The 24330-nt window shown below is 33.9% G+C and overlaps 1 protein-coding gene across 1 annotated transcript; it reads right to left on the bottom strand.

Annotated features, from left to right (window-relative positions):
• Nucleotides 1-4258: 4258 nt before the first annotated feature.
• On the bottom strand, nucleotides 4259-6437 carry LOC120140540 (formamidase-like). The gene is made up of 7 exons (XM_039155508.1): nucleotides 6155-6437; nucleotides 5805-6042; nucleotides 5534-5724; nucleotides 5201-5436; nucleotides 4851-5094; nucleotides 4654-4761; nucleotides 4259-4549 (listed from the first exon to the last, which is right to left on the bottom strand). The coding sequence occupies exons 1-7, from the start codon at nucleotides 6371-6373 to the stop codon at nucleotides 4427-4429; spliced, it is 1359 nt and encodes a 452-aa protein (XP_039011439.1). The 5' UTR covers nucleotides 6374-6437; the 3' UTR covers nucleotides 4259-4426.
• Between the last annotated feature and the right edge of the window lie 17893 nt (nucleotides 6438-24330).

The raw sequence follows: 24330 nt of genomic DNA, 5'->3' as shown, positions 1-24330 counted from the left end.
AGGTTTGGTTTAGACTACTTTGATACATATTCTCCCGTTACCAAAAATCTTGACGATTCGTGCATTATTTACACTAGCCTCTATTCATAAGTTGCAGGTACATCAAATGGATGTTAAGACTGCTTTCTTGAATGGAGATCTAGATGAGGAGATTTACATGGACAACCACTAGGTTTTGAAGCACCTGGTATGGAAGGCAAAGTCTGTAGACTCAAAAAGTCACTCTATGGACTTAAGCAGGCTCCTAAACAGTGGTATGAGAAATTTCATAAAACTATTCTTAGTTTTGGTTTTGTTGTGAATGGTTCGGATGCTTGTGTGTATTCGAAGATGTTTGACACTGAATGTGTTATCATAAGTCTTTATGTTGATGACATGTTGATTTTCAGTTCTAACATTGAGTCCATTAACAAAGTTAAAAATTTCTTGTCCACTAAATTTGAGATGACAGATTTGGGAGAAGTAGATGTAATCTTAGGAGTCAAAGTTACCAAAACTGAGAAGGGATTTTCTTTATGTTAAGCACATTATATAGAGAAAGTGCTAAAGAAATTTGACAGTTTTGATGTCGTCCCTGTTCGAACTCCTTATGACCCTAGCACACATCTAGTTAAGAATAAAGGAAGTAGCGTTTCCCAAACTGAATATGCTAAGTTAATCGGAAGCTTAATGTTCTTAATGAACTATACTCGGCCTAATATTGCTTATGTTGTGAGTAGACTGAGTAGATATACTCATAATTCGAGTGGTGAGCACTGGATTGCTCTTAAACGCTTACTGAAGTATCTCAAGGGTACTTTGGATTGGAAACTTGAGTTTGTTGGCTTTCCTGCAGTACTGGAAGGATATTGTGATGCCAACTGGGTTTCTGATAATGATGAGGTAAGCTCTACGAGAGGGTATGTTTTTACTTTGGGTGGAGCAGCAATCTCGTGAAAATCATCAAAGCAGACTTGTATTGCTCGTTCTACTATGGAGTCAGAGTTTATAGCTCTTGACCTAGCTGGGCAAGAAGTCGAGTGGCTCAGAAGTTTGTTAGCAAATATTCTGTTGTGGGGAAGACCGACTCCTCCAGTTTCATTATTGTGTGATTCACAAGCTGCGATATGTGTGGCTAAGAACCAAGCTTATAATGGTAAGAAAAGACACATTCGTATAAGATATGAGTCAGTGAGACAATTAATAAAGAATGGAGTGCTCTCTTTAGAGTATGTGAAGTCGAAAAGGAACCTAGTAGATCCACTTACCAAAGGGTTAAGTCGGAAGCTGGTCCTAGATTCGTCGAGGGGGATGGGTCTAAAGCCTATTGGTTGAGGAATTCATGGTGGATACCCAACTTAGTTATCTAAGTTCCATATGGTCAAACGAAACCATGGAAAGACTCATAGTGCACATTCCTTCTTCCTATCCCTATGACGAATAATGTGCATGCCCAGGATGAGCTTAAGTGCTCTTAATAAATTCATAGCCCAGGCTTTGGGTGGTCTTAGTGAGAAAGACTTGATGAATTTACCAATTTTGGCTGAATATATATTCTTAATAAGTTTATAACCCAGAGTGAGTGGGTAGGAAATGATGAACTTACCTACAGAAATGTTGAGTTTGTTAAACTCTTAATAAATTCAAATCCAAGTATTTGGATGGTTCTAGTGAGAAGGACTTACTGAATTTACCGATAAATGAGGTTGAATATTTATTCTTAATGACTTCTTAGCCTAGAGTTTGGGTGGTTCATTAATAATGAACTTGAAGAAAGTCACCATACCCTTTGTGAGGTTGAGCTATTATAAAAGCTCTTAATTATTTCATATCTTTTTTTAAAGGGTGGTTTATGTTGAGATAAACTTGATGAAATAACCTATGTAAGTGAAAAGGGTTAGTCGCCTTCTATGAAAAATGTTGGGCCATTTTTCTAGCACACTTACTAGAATCCCGAGGTAAGATGGCCAAATATATACTTTGTATATATATATCTTACACATCGAGGACTCAGGTGGATGAAGGGGTTAGTTGTGTGTTATGAGTTTACCCTGATCTTAGAAAGTTCCAGACTAGTTTCACTTATCTAAGAGAAGGATTGCTCATCATCACTATGTACTAGTTCCAGATACGTTCACTAGTGCTTAAGCAACTAATCTCGCTATTGCTCTTCTAGAAAAGTTTGTTTTCGAGTTTCAGAAGATTTCTTTCGCATTAGTGGGGGAATGTTGGTAATGCTCAATCCCACATAGTATTGGAAACACTATTAGGAATGGTATTTAAGGCTTGGCTTTCCCAATTCCTTGTTGAGTGATAGAGAACAAGGGGGACTCTCGCGCACCGCCGCCGCCGTCCGTCCGTCCGTCTCGTCTCGTCTCGGCTCGGCACGGCACGGCACGGCACGGCACGACTCGACTCGGTCGTGGTCGTGGTCGTGGTAATACGTGTCTTCGACACGTCAGCGCGGATACTATCTTTTTAGAAAAAATCTTGAGGAATTTCTCTTTGAAAGAAACAAATGAAAAATGTGAAAGATTTCAACTGATATTTATAGGTTGTTGAGGACTGTTTAATTTCAAATTATAACATCTGGTTTATGCGAGTTATCAGAAATTAAACAGTTTTTCCTAAATTAAATCAAAAAACGTTAAGATGTATCTGGACTGATTTCTAGCTTTGTACAGAGGAGACAAGCTGTTAATATCAGGAGTTACAGGAGTTATTTGATTTATTTTCATGGTTACATGATATAATTTCAGGAGTTATAACAGCTGAACAATGATGCAATGAACCTGGACTATTTTTTAGTCAGATTCATCTAGACGTTTCAGTGTTACAAAAGAAGAGATTTAATCCTGAAATTTTATGGACGATTTTAACCCTATTTCTAGCCTATAAATAGAGGGCTATATTCAGCTTCTCAACTCACTCTCAAACATTCACAATTCACTTACAAAAGTGTTTTCTACAGTTCTCTCTGTGAGTTCTCTCTGAGTGTTTTTCAATCAGAAGAGTAATACCACCAACAGTCCACTATGGTTTCGGGTGTACGGAATTTGGAGCGACCGTGTTAACCTCGGGGGACGGTCCGCCTACTACAACGATTACACACATCGGGGCGAATTCGTTTCTAAGGCAGTGATTTTTACCACGACACGGTTTACGAAATTATTCCTTTTAATTACTGTTTATATTTCCAGTCAGTACTAACGTGTAATTTTGCAGTTCATATATCTAACAGTTTGAGGCGAATCGATTAAAATTGGCACTGCTAGTGGTGTCTCGGGGCAGATGAGTCGCATCACCAAAATCACTGCCATTAAAGCCAACTTGAAGGACTTGGACGAAGAGAGGGATAGCATAAAGAAGCAAAAAGCTAGCTGACCAGCACTAGTGAAACAACTGAGTAGACCTTCATTCCGATGGATATTACTAATACTTTTTTCAAGGTTGTATTTGGATTTATGATCCAAATCAATCCAAACCCGATTCCGCAATATCGAGATTTGTTCTCGAATCAATCCAAACCGGAATTCATAGGTTAATGGTAACAAATTGTCCAACTCAACGAAGCATGAACGAGGATTGACTCATATTGATTAAGTTCAACCTGATCTCAAAGCTCTTAAATTTTAAACTAATTTAAACTGAAAGATGAACTGCTGAATGTCATAGGTTTTCATTGGGTAAACTATACGATTGGTCCCTTATGTTTTTTTATTTGTCTGATTTTGGTTATCAGTTTAAAAATAATAATTTTGGTTCCTTACGTTATCGATTTGTTCGATTTGGGTCCCTCTACCGTTAAATCTCCAACACATGAACAGAATTCTTCACCTGTAGCTTATGAAGAGACGAATCCATAAACATGATTTCACCTGTAGTCTTCATCTGTTCGATTTAAGACCTTTCCATTGTCCAGGCTTTCTGGTTCCAAACTTTTATAAGATTTCTCTTTTATTCGTGGTTGATCCATAAACATCTCTATTGTATGCTCAAACCAAACAAAAGAGTGACAAAAATCAATTAATTTTCATACTTTAATCTGAATTTAAAATGATAGAAATAATTAATTTAAGCGTCTTACCTCGTCAACAACGCAATTAATATGTGCAATAAAGGTGCATTCTTCGCAAGAATAAACATTATGTTCTGGATTCCTCTGTCTCGCATATATCACAACAATAATCTCTAAAATCATCTTCAATAAAGTAATTTGACATTAAAATTTATATCATGTTCATGGGATTTATAGTTGATGCTATTAAGGCTATGATTTTGTCCGTGTTTAAAACATTGTTTTCAGCTAAGCCAGAAGTTGGAGTTTATCCTTTACATCACTGTTGTTCATCCATAGTTGTCTCCATGTGCATAAAGCCCCACTAGGCATAGATAATGTAAAACCCCTACATTACACTTTCTTGCTCTTAGTTCCGTAGGCTTAAAGTTACATCAAGGCAGCTGGATTCTTCGTTGTGGGAAGATTTCCATCGTAACTACATCTTAACACATCGGGTTTTCTCACTAGCCGAGGCCCGACTGGCACCTTTCCTGCTTTCGGACGAATGTCCTGCACATTGTCACTTTAAAACTTTATATCATGCAAGTCAAGTTTACGAAGCCTGAAAAATCAAGAATGATGATGCTATGTGTTAATTTTCTGGTGAACGATACCTGGTCGAAGATAGCAGTAGGAATTGCAAGAGTTGCAACGGCATTTGGTGAATCTACGATCCCAGAGATCCGTCCTTCGCAAGGGCAGCAGGATAGCAGAAGGTAAATCTGATGATCACCGTGGTTTCTTATGGATCAGTAATGGCTTAACCATAGGTGATTTGTTTGAAGAGAGGCTCAATATCGATGGAACTTACCTGTTCTTTCGAGTATCCAAACTTCGAGAGGTAGTCAATTGCATTGAGTACCGCACGCTTGTATGCAACACTTGCGTCAAGGAAATGTTGCCTTCCACTCTCATCCACACTTATTCCCTCGAACACCAACCATTCGGAGAATCTCGGTTCGACCGGTCCGATCTCAAATATAGGATTTACATGAAGAAGGGTTGGTCCCATTGGCGTGAGGTACTCTTTCATTCCACCTCTTATGATTTCGCACCTATTAAACCACACGCCAATTACTAAAACAACCGAATACATGCAACAGCCAGGGAATTATTGCTAATTTTAGTCTAAATTATTGGAGATGGAGCTAAATAACTCACTTAAGCTCGAGAAAACCACTCATCTCAATTGCTCCACAAAATGAGACTTCACCGTCACCTTGAGAAAAATGCATGTCACCTGTGCTGAGGTTAGCTCCTTCAACAAAAACAGGAAGATATATTTTTGAACCTCTACTGAGGTTTTTGATGTCACAATTTCCACCATTCTCTCTTCCTGGAATAGTCCTCGCCGCCTCGTTAGCGACCTTTTCCCATTCGGAAGTCCCCTTTTTTATCTGCAAATTAATGTCCATTTTTAGATTACATGTCATTGTATTATCAGTCTCTGGTTGGAAATTACATGTTATCATCAAGGAAACTGATGTAAACTACCTTCCCTAAATGGCAGCCTTTGGTGGATGGAAGATTTGCCAATGGTCGTGTATGCAAAACTTCACATAGTTTTAGGGACTTATGGCCATTCTCTTCTACTTCTCTTTCTCTGTCATTCCATATATTCAGAAGTTCCATCGACGGCGCCGTTCCGATTATCCCGGGATGAGTCAAACCCGGAAATCTCACCCCTGCAATTTTTAGATGACAATAGAAATGGAGGAAAGTGTTTGAAAAGCTTATGACTAGTGGGAATGGATCGAAACTTCACCCGGTATATGAGGAGAGTAAGCATATATTCCTTCAAAATACCAAATAGCTTTAGTTGCACATGGAAAATGGTCTGTCAAAAACCCACCACCATTTTCCCTGTCAAACGTCGCTGTATAACCCCATTCATCACCCGGTAAAGGACCCAAATTACATATTTCCACTGCAAGAAGATCACCCGGCATGGCTGCTATGCCATCCTTGTCTTCAACTCTTATAGGCCCACTCAGATAATGAATCTGTGTATCATAAATATGTCCTTTGGAGATGTTATATGTCGAATATAACCCTCTAGTTCAAAGATGATTTATGGGACAAAAAAATTAAGATCATACATGATTGTTTACTTACAGTGGATAGGTCTATAAATTTGACATCGGTTGCAGAATCATCATCTTTAATGGCACCTCCGGTCCAGTCCACCATTTCAACTCTAATGGGCTCACCGGCCTTAACATGGGTGACCGGAGGTATTTCCGGGTGCCAACGATTGTGAAGAGGTAGAGGTTGTTCCCATGGCTTCTTCTTCAAGTCAATTGGCACCACTAGTCTTGGAGTTGGAGGAGCCATGGATAAGGCGCAGGACAAAACGAAGAGATCGAGATATTTGTTTCGTATTAGAACCGGTCACTTACCAATTGACATCACTTTTTCCAAATGTCAATTCTTAGGCACTTTTAAAAGTGTTAATGGAGTTTAATACATCGATACAAATAAAAACAGTGACGATGGTCCATTTTGATTGTGTGTGTTTTTTTAATACGACCGGTTGATTTATAATTTAGAATTGAATTTACATAGATTTATTATAAAATTAATTTAATTATTTTATTGAGTAAAGTATACAAATGATCAATTGATTATAGGGCACTACTTTGTTAGTCTCCGACTGTTAAAAGTTACAAAATGATCATTCTACTATAGGATGTTACTTTGTTGAGCCCTCCAAGTATTAAAAATTATAAAATGGTCACTCAACTATTCATATGTTCCAAACTTGTCATTTTCCGTTGAAAAGTTGGCCGTCTGAGCTGAACATTAACATGTTGAGTGTGATATGATAAAATTTGCTAACATAACTGTTTCGGTTGTATTCTATCGATCTACTTTATGTTTACATTATGTTGTCGAGCCAGTGCTTGAAAGATTATATCGTCGAACCAGTGCTTGAAAGCAACGACGTTGCTAGTAGACATTATTAAATTATAATTTTATCATATCGTAGTCTATATGTTAATCTCTAGCTCGGACGACTGTCATTGTTTTTTAATGGGAAATGAGTTTAGAACATATGAATAGTTGAGTGAAAATTTTGTAACTTTTAATAGTTGGATGACTCAACAAAGCAACATCTTGTAGTCGAGAGACCATTTTGTAACTTTTAGTAGTTAGAGGACTCAACAAAGCATCACCCTATAGTTTGAAGATTGTTTGCGTACTTTACCCTATTTTAATCATTATATTATAATTTAAAAATATGATTCTCTACTTAAGAAATTGAATATCTCTTATTTGTAGGTGCTTAACGAACAAATCGATTGTAAGTTGGGTAGTGCTTGTTAAAAAATTTTGTTGCTTGATTCGACTGTTGCTCATTAAGCTCACCAAATTTTTTACCTTATTTTTTAACTACAGGTAAATTATACTAATACTATATAGATCTTAATATAAACATAAATTAATAAATTTAACTAAAAATATATCAAAAGATTGTATGAAGTAATTCCAAAGTCTAAACTCTCCGAAGTAACAATCTACGTATATACCAAACTAGTAAATTAGTAAATTATAGATTAGTAAATTAGTAGTAATTATTAATGAATAATTTATTATCTTTCTTATTATCTATTAGTGAATTAGTAATTATTATTTAGACTTTCTTATTTTGAATGTAATAAAGTTTTAAGATAATTACTAAAACATAAAAAAAATTAATGAACTGTTCGCGAACTTATCACGTCCAGTTGGACTTTACTCGACTTAACTTATTAAGGTCTCGAATCAAACTCAATTACGAGTCGAATCAACCTGAATCGAACATTGATCTAATTTTGATCGAATCAATTTCGAATAACTCACGAGTTACTCAACCCATTAATCACCCCTACTCTTGTCATTACAAATTCACAAAAAAAAATACAAGCTCTAAAATATTAAAATTTCCGTATTTTTAATATATTATGTACGTTGGAAATAAGATTATATATGAAACAAATTTAATGAAATTAAATTGGATAGGCAGAGAATTTATTGTTTTTTTTGGTTTCTCAGTAGTTTAAAAAAAAATCTAATTCCATATCATTAAAGACATGCAACTCTCCACCCAGAAATAAATAGAATTCTTCTTTATCTTCATAAATAGGGAGACGAGTAAATGGAAAGTTATTATTCCTTCGTACTAAAGCTTGTTTCCATCATTCCTTTTTATTATTAGAGTAGGTAAAGGTATTAATTATACGCGTCGTAACCGGTTTTCGTCCGGCACAAATTTTTACTTGACGGAGAAAATTAATGTAGATAAAAATGATTTTGATTTAAAATAAATATTTGGGAGTCGCCATTGACCTTTTGGGGTTAGGTAGGTCAAATACCTGAAAAAAAACAATCTTTTAAAATAGTTTTGAATAAAACATAATTTAAAAGATAAAATTGATATGCGTATAACCAAAATTTTTAGTAAAACAGGATTCGTGGTCGATTACGTTTAGGGAAGGATTAGCACCCCTATAACGCCCACAATTGGTACTTTATTAATTATAAATTGTCTCTATTATTGGAAATTTAAAATTTCAAAGATATATTTAATTTATAATCTTATTATTTCAAATTTATTAGTATCTTTAATAAAATCTATTAATTTATAAATAAGATATTTATTTATTAAGAAATATCAGAAAAGGACTTCTAGGTGCCTTAAGACAGCTCTTTTCTTCGATATTAAATAAAAATTAATAAAAAATTAATATATATATATTATAGAGTAAAAAAATCATAAAACGGACTTCTAGGTGCTTTAAGATAGCCCTTTTCTTTAAATTAAAACATGCTTATAATAAAAAGTATTCTATATTAAATTTATAAATAAGATTTTGAATAAATAATATATATATATATATGATTAAGTAATAATAAAAAATGATAAATAACTAAAATATAAAAGAATTACAATTATAGAATTAAATCACAAAATATATAAAACTTATGGTCAAAATTATATTTAATTATTAAATTATAGAATATAAACAATTAATGGCCATAGTTATAAATATTATGTAGTATATACATTAAAAATGTAATTTAACCCTAAAAGATTAATACGGGACTAAAATAAATTTTAAAAAGTTTAAGGGATTAATTATAATATGCACCTAAATTACTAGTAAAATAAATATTATTGAAAGAGTAAGGACTAAATACATATTTTACCTTAATTATTTATATAAATATTTCGGTCAGGACTAAATTATAAGAAAATAAAATTAAAGGACTAAATCACGACATATAGGAAATGATTTCAGTGACTAAAATGAATGTTACAAAACTAAGGTGGCTGCAGAAAAGGTTTGTCCATACGTGTAAATTATGCATATACCCTTCCCAAAACGACGTCGTTCGGGAAGGGATATATATTTCCCCAAACGGCTGGCCCGAAGGCCAGCATCCTCATTTCTTTCTTCTTCTTCTCTCTCAAAAATGAGAGAAGAAGAGCTCTCTCCCTTCTCTCTTAATTTCCCTCACCGGAGGGAAACGATCTCTGGTCGACCACCGCCAAATCGGCGTCCGGCCACCACATCCGGTGGCCGAAAATTACAAAACCCACCCCAAATTAAAGCTTGGTTTCCCCTAAAGCTAAATCGAGTTTTTTTAGCCTAAAATACTACTGAAATGCGTAGATCTAATTTTTTTACCTTCGATCTTTGGCTTTCCGACGGCGCAAGGAGGTTCTGATGACCGTTGTTCCCTCGGTAAGTTTCTCTTCTCTTTTCCTTGATGTTTTGGTGATTTGTGGTTGCTGGATTGCTTTTTTTATTCTTCTCTGTGGCTGTTGGATCTCACTTTTTTTTACTTTCTGTTTTTCTCTTGGGTTGTTGTCGTCGTTGTTCTCTTTGTTTACAGGTGAACCGAGGCTTTATAGCCTCGTCGAGACGTTCATCGGACCGGGTAATGGAATGGCCCTCGGTGAGTCACCGAACTATGGTGGTGACTCACCATAGGGTAGCAACGTGGATGGCTCGGTGGCGCTTCTGGAGGCTTCTTTGAGGGCGGCGGCAGCTGGAACGTCGACGTGGGGCGGCTGGAGACAAAGGCGGCGGCGCGTGGTCCCTAGGGTATCATAACCCTAGGGTTTCTTGTTGGAGAGCTTTGGACCGTTGGATTTTACCAGATCCAACGGTTGAGATCGTTGGTGGCTGGCTGAGATGATGGAAACCCTAGAAGGGTTTTGCTGGGCCTGGTCGGGTTGGGCTCCGGTCTGTTTTTAAACTGGGTTGGGTTTATTTGTAATTAGGCTCCGGGTTTTAGGCCTGCAATATATTAAAATTAATTAATTATTTAATAATAATATAATATAATAATAAAACAAAATAACAATAATAAATAAAACAAATGAAATAAAAACTAGTGTCTTCAACTGCCCCTCTTTGTTCATTCTTGTGCTAACGAGAATAGGGCAAAGACGAAAAGACTATAAGTTTTTTCATTTGACTTCATTTGATTATGATGGAAATGTTGAACAAGTTCTTCTTTAGGATTAGTTCTTCTTATTATGAACTTTTGCACCAAGGATGACAATTTATCTCTTCTGTGATATAATCATGTAAAGTTTGAATAAGTTCTGCTCCTTATTCTTCAGATGAGTTCTTCTCATTATGAACACTTCTGAAAATGTTGATGCTGGTTTATCTCCTTTTGTGATAGAGTTATGCAAAAGGTTGAACAAGCTCTTCTCATTATGAACTTCTTATTCCTCTTCAGATAAGTTCTTCTCATTATAAACTTCTCTAGACAAATTGATGCTGATCTATCTCTTTTTATGATAGAGTCATGTAAAGGTTGAACAAGCTCTTCTCATTATGAACTTCTTCTTCCTCTTCAGATAAGTTCTTCTCATTATGAATTTTCTCTGGAAAAGTTGATGTTGATCTATCTCCTTCTGTGATAGAGTCATGCAAAAGGTCGAACAAGCTCTTCTCATTATGAACTTCTTCTTCCTTCTTCAGATGAGTTAGTCTCATTATGAACTTTCTCTGGAAAAGTTGATCCATCAAGTGATGGATTTGAGCAAAAGGTTGAACAATCTCTTCTCATTATGAACTTCTTCTTCCTTCTTCAGATGAGTTCTTCTCATTATGAACTTTCTCTGGAAAAGTTGATCCATCAAGTGATGGATTTGAGCAAAAGGTTGATCAAGCTCTTCTCATTATGAACTTCTTCTTCCTTCTTCAGATGAGTTCTTCTCATTATGAACTTTCGCTGGAAAAGCTGATCCATCAAGTGATGGATTTGAGCAAAAGGTTGAACAAGCTCTTCTCATTATGAACTTTTTCTTCATTCTTCAGATGAGTTATTCTCATTATGAACTCTTTCTGGAAATGTTGATCCATTGTGATGGATTTGAATCTTTGCTAAAATCTTTGAAATTCCTGTCAAAATTCAACATGGATAAAATGAATGAAAATGCACCTATTTTTGCAAATGCCTAAATATGATGCATGAATGTTAAGTTTATCTTTATTTGATTTCAAAGTAGTGAACTCGGTCTTCCTTCACTTCATCATTTATTGTTAGGGTTACCTTTGGATATCAGTGTAGCAACCTATGCTATCAAGCTTGTATTTCTGAAGAACCATTTGATCAACTTATATCCTCGTGTTTTCTTTGCTTCATGAAAGTCTCAGAAGAAATGTTTCATTTATGGAACTCTTGCCGTAGTCAGAACTATGACTTTGATGCCCCATTTTATCTTGGATAAAACCAACTTTCTTTGCTTGGATTTGTGTAAAAATCCAAAAAAGCTTTTATCTTTGAAAAGAGAATCTATCATCTTTGAAGATGGTAGATGTAGATATGCCTGACTCAGCAATGATTAATTGGGAGAGTAGAGTCTGTTCTGTTTTAACTCTTGAAACACATCACAATGAGGATTTATCCTAATTCCTTTCACGTCTCCACATCTAATTAGATCTCGAACAAGGCAACTTGAACCATATCATGTCAAGTTGTTTAACAATAACCTGTCATTCAACTTTAGTTGGCTCTACTAGTTTCTTGTTGTTAAAACTTTCAGCTTCCCTTTGTGGAAAGAAATCTTCATCATATCTCACTTCTAACCTTGAGGTTGAAGAAGACAAACTTCATCTTGGACCAATAAATGAAAACCATCTGATCACAATATTGGTTCAACATCAGAATGACTGGTTCGTTAAACATTTGTCAATACATTCATCATCTCATGTGGTTTATGCTCAGATGCTAGTAAAACATTTGACAACACATTCATCCTTCATGTGGCTTCTGCACATATGCTATTTGACAACACATTCATCATTTCATGTGACTTATGCACAGATTTCTAGTCAGGGAGGCTCTTTCGTAGCGCTCAAAACTTTCGTATAACGGCACAAGACCACTTGGGAACAAAACTTAATAGGAATACAAATGAATGCTGGTGTGACCAAAAAGTTGATCAAATTCGCGAGATATGCTAGTGATGAATTGAATAAAAGATACCAATTGATCTTGATATTGTCTCAGGCAAGGGTAAGTGTGATATCGATCACGTTTTCTTCCGAAATGAGCATTGTAGAAAGTAGAAACACTTCAGCTATAGGATCCATATACAGAAGAAGGTTTATGGAATTCTTGCTGTTGGGGATGAAACACACAGGATAAACCAAATAGATGAAAATTCAGTTCACCCTGGCTGGTAATGATAACCCCGGTGACAACGGGAATAAGAATAACATAAGCTGAGCCTCTTTATTTGTTCAATATCATCAAGTAAACAAACACTGATGTGAAAAATAGCTTCGTGATCTCAACAACATGATTGAAACTAACTGTCAGGAATCTCAAAGAAATATTTCCAATCATTACCGATACACAAAATACAAAATTCAAAGTCGAGATTTTGAGAAACTGAACCCTGGATCAAATGGTTTGCCTAGGGACCATCCTTATTCATGCAAACGTGATGTAGCTTAACAAGAACATGTTGTCGTGTGAAACATGATTTAAGAAGATTGAGTATTTGAAATTATTCTTGCTGAGTAGATATTTGTTCAACAATATGATCCTGATGTAACTGTCTGATGAACGAAACAATAATGTATAGTCAGCTCCACTGTCACTGTTTCACCATTTTCATTCTTATTCCTTTCTGTCTTATTGGAAATATTTGCTCATGTCAAATGATCTTGACACAAGATGATGTGGGCCTTCAGCATGCCCCAACATTGGCTGATACAAATATTCAAAATGCGTCAACATTCTCCATTCTGATTGAAAAGGCTTTCAGCATGCCCCAACATTTGCTTCTTGTTAATTTGATCCTTCAAAATGCCCCACATAGATCTGTCTAAAGTGGCGTTTGAAATGTCCCAACATTTACATTCTATTTCTGGATGAAATGGTCTTTCAAGATGTCCCGTATGGATCTATCTGAATTTGGCATTCAAAATGCCCCCAACCTTCTAAACTGTAAGGCTTACTTTCAATATTTGTTTGATTCCAATATCATGATCCCCACGGGGTCCAATTTTGACAATGCACTGTTATGGGTACATGTGGATTTATTCATACCCCAAATCTATTTATCTTGAGTAATCTTATTCTGGTGTCACTAAACAGCAGTGTTGTAAAGTAAACGGAGAAATTCTCTTCACGTTGTCACAAACTTAAGAAGTAATCAATCATTCTGACAGAAACGTCTGAGATATGTGCTTTTTCTGAATGAGGTGCCCATTTTTGGATCTGGAGGGATCTTAGTCGGAAAGAGTGGTATAAATCGCTTGGTAATTCATTCCAGGCTAACATAGTGAACCTTGTTTTCAGTGAAGACTATTTCTGGAATAAACTTTTTCATGCAACATGTTGATTCTGATAACTACTCATCTGATTATGAAGTAATCTTTCAAGATGATTTCACAGATATTGATAGTTCTTCTGATATCAAGGAAATTCTGAATTCTGATTCTGATGAGGAGAATAAACTATTATTCTTGATGAAAATAGGGTACTCAGAGGCTGAGGCTTCAATAACCATGGAGAGATGTGGTCCAGATTCATCAATTGTAGAATTGACATATTTTATATGTGTTGCTCAAATGGCTAAGGCTGCTGATGCACTTCATTCAGGATAAGATAGGAAGCCATTATATAATGATCCCAATTACAAGAAAAGGCAAAACTCGGGTTATGATTTTTTTGAAAAGAAAGAAGCAGAGGAAGCTTCTTAATGAAGATGATCATGTTCATCTTTCAAATTTGATGATTGGTTTTGGGGTTCTTACCAAACTAGATCAATAACTCAAAGAACACTTCCAGAAGATGCTATTGGGCCTCCTTATTTCTACTACGAGAATGTGGAACTTGCTCCAGTTGGTGTTTGGACTGAAATGTCTCGGTACTTATATGATGTAGAGCCAAAATTTGTAGATTCAAAGTATTTTTGTGCTGCTAGAAAAGGGGCTACATTCATAATCTGCCAATTGAGAACATATCTCCTCTTATTCCACTTCTTCCACGTACCATACATGATGCTTTTCCATTGATAACAAAATGATTACTTTCCTTCAAGTGTCCAGATATATGTTCTTGATAAGTATCGAAAATGGAATCTGGTATAGGTTGGAAGGAATAGAGTTGCTCCACTTGAACCTGATGAGGTGGAATGCTTCTAGGTTTCCGTCTAAACCCTACACGAGGAGGAGAATCTGTTAGAGATATGTTCCTCGGTGGTATCAATGTCCTATCTCTTTTCTCTGGAATCAGAGATGCAAGGGTTTCCTTCTACTGTCTTGACATACCTTTAAAATAGATGCGCAAGAACTGAATGGTGATCGGTTAGAGCAATTGATGAGTAGATTTGGTGGATTTGACCTGGTTGTCGGTGGCATCCACTGTAACAACCTTACTGGAAGAAATAAACATCATCGGGGTAAACTAGAAGATTTCTGTTGGTGCATTTACTTGCAATGACTGCTACAACAACTGTCTCTTCTGCTACTCCAAGATATATCATACTCTTACTGAACCATGGAAAAGTTTAATTGACGGTAAAACTGATTATCTTTACTTTTGGAATCTTGTAACCAATGTCACCCCATATGAAAGGTCTATAAGTGTAGAATTTGTTCCAATATCTTATTTTGTGCCATAAGTCCTTAATTTCAAGTTCAACAATCTTCTAAAGGAAAACACATATAATCATGACAAGGAAAATAATCGGCATGGAAGAGGCAACAATGATGCATCAAGACTTGAACCAATATCACAGTATAACCAGAGTGCAAATGGTGACTTGTTCATTCCCATAATACACTTAATGGGACTTATGACTCTGTGATTGGAGAATCTGCTAGAGACATGGATTGATGGCTGGGGAAAATAATTTATCTGGTGATGCTTATCGCCTTCAGTATTAGATAAGTGATAATCTTTCTTGATGGATTGCTAATGATGTCATAGGAGAGCGTTACAAGTTCAATTCTCCAGACTTTCTGGCTTTTCAGACCACTTGATTTCAAGAATGCTTCATCATTCTGCTCTGACTTATTCTTTCTACAATAGATGTAGAATAGGCAACAATCTGCTTTAAGGACCTTCCTCATTTGAGACTGTCTTGTTTGAAAAATGTTTTTCCTCCTTTCTTTATCGAAGAATGACATAATTTTGTAAAATGTTACCTATCACAGGTTCACAATAAAATCAAAGCATAAGCATGAATTCAAAGAATATCAAAAGAATCAACAATTCTTTAATGTTTGAGAATTATAGTTCTTTGATAAGTATCAAGATTTGGTTTGGTTTCAGGATGGCTTTCCTATTTTCTATGGTTACATCTATTTAAGATGTCACTTATCTATTGCTCTTTGTGAACTTTGTCACATGCCTCACTTTGAGGATTTGGTATTTTAACCAGATACGTACAAAATGACGCAACTAGGATTGCCAATTACTAGACCTTCTAAAATCCTTCCATTTCAATTCTCTGAAATTTTTCATTTAGACTCATCTAATCAAAATAGTGAGAAAATATCAGTCTAAAAATGAAATTTCTGAGTGGTTGTGTGAAGTTGACTATAACAGGTGTTTCGTAACTCCCTTAGTCCATTTGTTAACACATTTGCCATTTTGGCTAGCTGAATTCAGCTTTATTGTATATAATAATATAATCACCTTTATCAGATTAATTAAAACTTATCCATAATGCCGGGGCGATTAACCAATTGCTCTAGAGGGATTTTATTGCATATAATAGTATAATAGGTTAGCTTAATATTATCCATAAAGCCGGGGCGATTAACCATTTGCTCTAGTGGGACAATTCAAGCTTTATTGTATATAATAATATAACATGGGTATCCAAATCCAATTTCTTAAGCTTGTTAAGAAGAACATGTTATAGTCTAGGAGTTTTGGTAGAAGTCAGAAAATCTCTTCGTTAGAGTTCAATTCCCAAGCAACTGACTTAAACTAGATTTATCTATTTGTAAAAATTATGCTCATCATCGAATGTCATTAATAGAAAAATATTCTAATCAGTTTTGTAATGTAATACATCAACGATTCCCCATGTTCATGTTGTACGCTCCTATATATAAATACCAAGCCTTTTTTTAATTTCTTTCAATAGGAGTAGGCTATCTCATATTTGTAATAGGATAGTGTTTGGGTGTATTTCTTCTGAGGTAAGGTCAATGGTCCTTGTTTTTCTGGTTTTCAATCCTGATATTCTGTCAAAGATTATAACTCTAATCATGAAGAGCTTTTTAATCCAGTTGATATTCAAAGAACTGCAAGATTGCAAAATTGACTGAATGCTCATAACCTTAATAAGCAACATAAAATTATTTATTGCACAAAAGGCGGAGAAAGGAACAAAAAACAAGTTTAAACAGGATGCTGAAAATAGAAAAGTACTACAGTGGTAGATAACAACTTCCACTTGTTTATTTAGCCTACCCCATCATTCCAATAATGTTGGGTGTGTAATTGGCCCAAGATTTTCCTCATTTGCCCCCATTTCTTGATTATCTTTTGTGTCAACTTCTTTGGGTAAGCCTTCAGATACATAACTCTTTACTTTATTCTGAGCAGTCTCCATCATCATCTTTTTCTTCTCTGGCTGGTAATTGAGCTCATTTTTGGATTCAGAACAACTTTTACTAAGGATGACAGCCTTGTCCTGATTCTGAACACATATTGTGGCTGTAATTGGAGTAATATTCACCAGACTCTTTGTATCCAGACTCTTTTCACTGGTCTTCAGAAAATTTGATACATACGTTTGAGGTTTCTTCAGAGTTTCATCTTTCCCATTCATTCTTAAACCTGTGGGCCAGATCTCGAATTACCTCTCCTTTTACTTTTTTATCATTTATAATCAGAGAAGTATTGAGAATTGAACGTTTTATCTTTGGCTCAAGTACTTTGTTTTCTTCATTTTCTGCGGCATGTACTTTACTTGTTTTGATACTACCAACTCCATTTTGATGTTTAATTCTCGATTGTTTGACCAAAACAGACTGGTCATCCAATTCTATGATTCCCTGAACCAAGAGGTCTTGAACTCGTTGTTTGAAGCGACTGCACTTTTCAATGGAGTGTCCTTGGGCTCCAGCGTGATAATCACAAGAGAGTTTCTCATTATAACAACTCGGGTATGGAAGAAACAAAGGCTTAGCTCGACAGGGAGTAATAATCTGGGCTTTGAGTAACTCAAGATATAACTTGTTGCATGAAACTGAAGGAACCTTGGGTAGAATTTCCCCTGATATCACTGTCACATTACAATTGTTTACTCTGCTTTCTTGAAGACCTTGTGACTGTTTGCTTTGTTTAGATTTCTTCAATGGTACTGAAATTTCTTCCATGCTTCTCTTCAACTTGATCTTTGTCGCATTATCTGGGGTCATACCCGTTTTTTGGAGATTTATAGAATTTCCACATTCCCCGACAAAGTCTTGGTCATTTGTTTCCATTGTATCAGCTACATCATTCATAATCCGATTCAAATCTTTCACAACAGAATCCTCTAAGGGTTTCTCTCCATGGATTACAATATTCATCAGGTCCATCAATTTGGTCAATTGTTCCTTTGAATCATTCTGGAATTTTTTTCACTTGATCAGTCATCTTTTGTTGTGTCTCGATAAATTGCTCTTGTAGTTTCTCGATTCTATCAACCCTTGCTAAAATCTCATTCATGGCTATTATTCTTCTTTAGGAAGACCAAGTTAACTCCACTTTGATTTTGTCATGGAATTCTCCACGAATTATTCCACGTTGTCATGATTAAATGCATGTAGAATAGTTTGAAATAAAATGTAATTATGCAAATATGCAAATGCAAAAATGAAAATATAAATATAAACGTAAAAATGACAAAAATGCTAAATGTAAATGCAAATGTAAATATGTGAATGTAAATAAAAAAGCAAATTGTGCAATACAAAAGAAAACATAAAAGTACAAATGCAAAGATTCCAAATGTAAATATGCAAATGTAAAAATGTAAATGTAAATTATTTAAAATACCAGAATAGGACATCCAGTTATATTAAGGCTGCCCTTTTCTTTGATATTGAAAATAAATAAACATTATTATTTAATTAAATATGTTTTAATGCATGATGTAAGTTTAAAAATGTAAATGTAAATACAAACGTAAAAATGTACAGATGCAAAATGTAAATGCATGTATGAAAATGTGTTACTCAAGAGTGATCATTTTAGAACAGATTTCATTTAACACAAAAGTTTCCGTGCATCAAACAAAACTTTTACATATAGGGGACATCTTTCAGTCCTAACTTCTCTAAAGCCAAGTTAATTTCCATTCATGCTCAATAGTGAATTATCAGTCTGCTTTAATTCCTCGTAAAATCAGGTTGGTCTATCAGCTTATGGGTCATATTGCTTGTCTGGACTGCAGCTTCTTCCATGACATTCTCTTTCATCTTCTGTATCAATTCTTGGAGTTGCTTATTTTCCCTTGTAAGAGAACCTTTCTGTCCAAGAAGTTCTTGAACAAGATCTTCATATAAGTTGCAGTTCTTTTTCAGCTTGGTGACCCCTGTTATCCACTCTTCTAGGGTACTTCCTAGGCCAGCATTTTGAAAGGTTTGACTGATCTTCTGAAAATCTTCATGCATGGTTTTCATTTCTGTGCTCAATTTCTTGTTTTGGTCGTTCAAGTCCTTCAAATAACATGCTTGAGCTTCATAAAAACCTCCACTACTCTGAATGCCCTAAATGATGCTCTTACCATAGACTGCTTTTGGTATCAATCTGATAGGATCTTTGTGTAATACTTTTGGTATTAATATAACCGGTTCTCTATGTACAGAACTTCCCTCGATCCTCGGAGTTTCTTCAGGATGTCTTTCATTGGCCACATCATATTTTGTTTGATCATAAAACTTTATGTCCATTTACGATTTCTTTCCAATTTGATGAACGGTCTTTCAAGTCAACACCTTTTGATTATGCCATGATCGTGCAATGCAAACAAAAGAAATCAATATAAACAAGTTTATAGCAAACAATATGTATGAAAAAAATGAGAAATGAAAAAAGAAATTGGTTAGTACCAATTAATGAAGAAAAAAGAAAAAAAAATTATATCTATCAAGGTATAAATCCTAACCTCATGCTTTCTAGTTCCATGCTTTGTTTGGAAAAATTAACCTAATTGCATGATTTCTAGTTCGCATGCATTTATTTAGGAAAAAAGAAAAGAAAAGAAATTAAAAGTTAAAGCTTATTTCTCTTTTGTGTATACCTACGAACAGAGGTTCAGTACTGTCTTAGATCGGGAGAATTTCTAAGGGTTTATTATATGCAGGGTTTCAGTTCTAGGAGTAAAGGTACCCGAATTGTCCTCGTTGATGCCCCTTAGGCTGCCAACCCTCAATCCTAATCCATTACAGACTTAAGCGGATCGAGTTCAATTCGAGGGGACATTTCTCTATGCCTGACACGGAGAATAAATTCTCACGAATACATAGAGCATATGAACCCCAAAAATTACTTTCTAGGTCTGACACGGAGAATAAATTCTCACGAAGACGTCGCTTTCACTCCCACTTAAAAGGGACAAATCTCAGTTATAGAGATTATGTTTATGCAATGTAAGTGTTGTGTGTGAGGAGAAATGTTCAAACCTCTAACAGACAATAAATAATGAAATTTAATACTTGAAAAATAAAATAATATAAATATTATGAAAATGATAAGTATATATAAAAATTTAAAAAATGAAATTAAATAATAATAAAAATTAAAAATTAAATATATGAATTTTTAATTTCTAATTAATAGAGACAATTTATAATTAATTTTAAAGCTTGATCGTTCCCCAGCGGAGTCGCCAAGCTGTCGTAACCGGTTTTCGTCCGGGCACGAATTTTTACTTGACGGAGAAAATTAATGTGGATAAAAATGATTTTGATTTAAAATAAATATTTTGGGAGTCGCCATTGACCTTTTGGGATTAGGTAGGTCAAATACCTGAAAAAACAATCTTTTAAAATAGTTTTGAATAAAACAAAATTTAAAAGATAAAATTGATCTGCGTATATCCAAAAATTTTAGTAAAACAGGATTCGTGGTCGATTACGTTTAGGGAAGGATTAGCACCCCTATAACGCCCACAATTGGTACTTTATTAATTATAAATTATCTCTATTATTGGAAATTTAAAATTTCAAAGATATATTTAATTTATAATCTTATTATTTCAAATTTATTAGTATCTTTAATAAAATCTATTAATTTATAAATAAGATATTTATTTATTAAGAAATATCAGAAAATGACTTCTAGGTGCCTTAAAACAGCTCTTTTCTTCGATATTAAATAAATATTAATAAAACATTAATATATATTTTATAGTGTAAAAAAATCAGAAAACGGACTTCTAGGTGCTTTAAGACAGTCCATTTTCTTTAAATTAAAACATGCTTATAATAAAAAGTATTCTATATTAAATTTATAAATAAGATTTTGAAAAATAATATATATATATATATGATTAAGTAATAATAAAAAATGATAAATAACTAAAATATAAAAGAAATTACAATTATAGAATTAAATCACAAAATATATAAAACTTATGGTCAAAATTATATTTAATTATTAAATTATAGAATATAAACAATTAATGGCCATAGTTATAAATATTATGTATTATATACATTAAAAATGTAGTTTAACCCTAAAAAATTAATACGGGACTAAAATAAATTTTAATAAAGTTTAAGGTATTAATTATAATATGCACCTAAATTACTAGTCAGGATTAAAATAAATATTATTGAAAGAGTAAGGACTAAATACATATTTTACCTTAATTATTTATATAAATATTCGGTCAGGACTAAATTATAAGAAAATAAAATTAAAGGACTAAATCACGACATATAGGAAATGATTTCAGTGACTAAAATGGAATGTTACAAAACTAAGATGGATGCGGAAAGGGTTTTTCCATACGTATAAATTACGCATATACCCCTTCCCAAAACGACGTCGTTCGGGAAGGGATATATATTTCCCCAAACGGCTGGCCCGAAGGGCCAGCATCCTCATTTCTTCTTCTTCTCTCTCAAAAATGAGAGAAGAAGAGCTCTCTCCCTTCTCTCTTAATTTCCCTCACCAGAGGGAAACGATCTCCGGTCAGCCACCGCCAAATCCGTCGCCGACCACCACATCCGGTGGCCGGAAATTACAAAACCCACCCCAAATTAAAGCTTGGTTTCCCCTAAAGCTAAATCCGGAGTTTTTTAACCTAAAATACTACTGAAATGCGTAGATCTAATTTTTTTACCTTCGACCTTTGGCTTTCCGACGGCGCAAGGAGACTCTGATGACCGTTGTTCCCTCGGTAAGTTTCTCTTCTCTCTTTTTCTTGCTATTTTGGTGATTTGTGGTTGCTGGATTGCTTTTTTTCTTCTTCTCTATGGCTGTTGGATCTCTTTTTTTTTTACTTTTTTTTTCTCTTGGGTTGCTGTCGTCGTTGTTCTCTTTGTTTGCAGGTGAACCGAGGCTTTATAGCCTCGTCGAGACGTTCATCGGACCGGGTAATGGAATGGCCCTCGGTGAGTCACCAAACTATGGTGGTGACTCACCATAGGGTAGCAACGTGGATGACTCGATGGCGCTTCTGGAGGCTTCTTTGAGGGCGGCGGCAGCTGGAACGTCGACGTGGGGCGGCTGGAGACAAAGGATGGCTGAGATGATGGAAACCCTAGAAGGGTTCTGCTGGGCCTGGTCGGGTTGGGCTCCGGTCTGTTTTAAACTGGTTGGGTTTATTTGTAATTGGGCTCCGGGTTTTGGGCCTGCAATGTATTAAAATTAATTAATTATTTAATAATAATTTAATATAATAATAAAACAAAATAATAATAATAATAAATAAAACAAATGAAATAAAAACTAGTGTCTTCAATATATATCAAATCAATATAAAAAATAATATTTTTCTCAAACATAACTAAAATTAATCATAGTTTCTTTGTTAAGGAGGAACATCCAAGATTATCTCGTTAATGCATCCGTAACTTTTATATTCTTATGATTTTTTTTAGTTAGGAATACATTTTTAATTGCAAAAATTATGTTACTTTCACTTGATACTGAAAAATATTAACGATTCGATCTATGTTTTAATATCTCGAAAACTTGAAATAAAGAGTTTAAATTAATCATTTTATTAGAAGTAATAATATACAGTTCATATATTCATCATCATAATTTAATAATAATAATTTGATTTTTTTAATAGAAAAGTTAGGTAACCAGAATTACATTGCAAGAAACTATGTGGTTTACAAGAGAGTTCCAATCAAATTCCAATACGTAATATTCAAACAACTAGAATTTAACGGCAAATTCAACGAGATAATGCTCTCAAATTCTTTATTTAACGAAATTATTATTAATTTTTAATGATTTGATAGTAATAATTAGTAATAATGAAATTATTATCAATTTTTAATGATTTGATAGTAATGATTAGTAATAATGAAATTATTATTAATATTTAATGATTTGATAGTAATGATTTAGTAATGATTAGTAATAATGAAATTATTATTAATTTTTAATGATTTGATAGTAATTATTAGTAATAATGAAATTATTATTAATTTTAATGATTTGAAAGTAATGATTAGTAATAATGAAATTATTATTTTTTAATGATTTGATAGTAATAATTTAGTAATGATTAGTAATAATGAAATTATTATTAATATTTAATGATTTGATATTAATGATTTAATAATAATTAGTAATAATGAAATTATTATTAATTTTTAATGATTTGATAGTAATGATTAGTAATAATGAAATTATTATTAATTTTTAATGATTTGATAGTAATGATTTAATAATGATTAGTAATAATGAAATTATTATTAATTTTTAATGATTTGATAGTAATGATTAGTAATAATGAAATTATTATTAAATTTTAATGATTGATAGTAATGATTAGTAATGATTAGTAATAATGAAATTATTATTAATATTTAATGATTTGATATTAATGATTTAGTAATGATTAGTAATAATGAAATTATTATTAATTTTTAATGATTTGATAGTAATGATTAGTAATAATTAGTAATAATAATTTATTATTAATATTTAATGATTTGATATTAATGATTTAGTAATGATTTGATAGTAATGATTTACGACTTAAACAATGAACAATGTTTGGTTCAATTAACCATATTTTCGTTACATAACTAGTAATGAAATTATAATAATGATTTGATACTAAAAATCATTATAAATATGTCGAATTTGTTAAGGTTTGAAAAAACTAGTCTAATGTAAATATTAAATTTGTAACAAATAACAAACTAGTTTACAATTGTTGCCGATGTCGGGGTGTTATTAAATGATAATGTTGGGGCCGGACGTCTGATGCGTTGTGGCCGTTGCGGTTGCTCAGGAGTATGGTACTCATCCTCCTCATTCGTTGGGGGCATTTGAACTGACATGTGTTCAAAGTCATACGTCGACGAAAACATGGGAGAGTAGATGGATGCATCAAGCTGCACAAACTCTGGTATGTATGCATCACCGAACGGTTGTGGTGCGCTATTATCCACATCGGTCATTTCCGCTTCAGGTTGTTGAGATGAACTCCCACTCCCACTTGGTAGAGAGTATTCAGCTTTACCAAATCTTTTCTTAAACCTCAAAAATTGTCTCCTCTCTGCAATTGTTGTCAAGAATGGCTTTCCATTATCCAAAAAATAAGCAAGGTAAGCCGAAGTCTCAAAATT

The sequence above is a fragment of the Hibiscus syriacus genome, unplaced genomic scaffold, assembly GCF_006381635.1.
Source record: "Hibiscus syriacus cultivar Baekdansim isolate YM2019G1 unplaced genomic scaffold, ASM638163v2 tig00110785_pilon, whole genome shotgun sequence".
NCBI classification, from domain to species: Eukaryota; Viridiplantae; Streptophyta; class Magnoliopsida; order Malvales; family Malvaceae; genus Hibiscus; species Hibiscus syriacus.
This window is presented reverse-complemented; position numbering and strand designations above follow the sequence as displayed.

What these genes read in the sequence shown, in the direction of transcription:
- LOC120140540 (XM_039155508.1), bottom strand. Translation starts at nt 6,373, where the DNA reads ATGGCTCCTCCAACTCCAAGACTAGTGGTGCCAATTGACTTGAAGAAG. An exon ending in TTACTCTCCTCATATACCGG is followed by an intron (nt 5,725 to 5,804) that starts GTGAAGTTTCGA and finishes TAAAAATTGCAG; the next exon opens with GGGTGAGATTTCCGGGTTTG. An exon ending in AAGGCTGCCATTTAGGGAAG is followed by an intron (nt 5,437 to 5,533) that starts GTAGTTTACATC and finishes ATTAATTTGCAG; the next exon opens with ATAAAAAAGGGGACTTCCGA.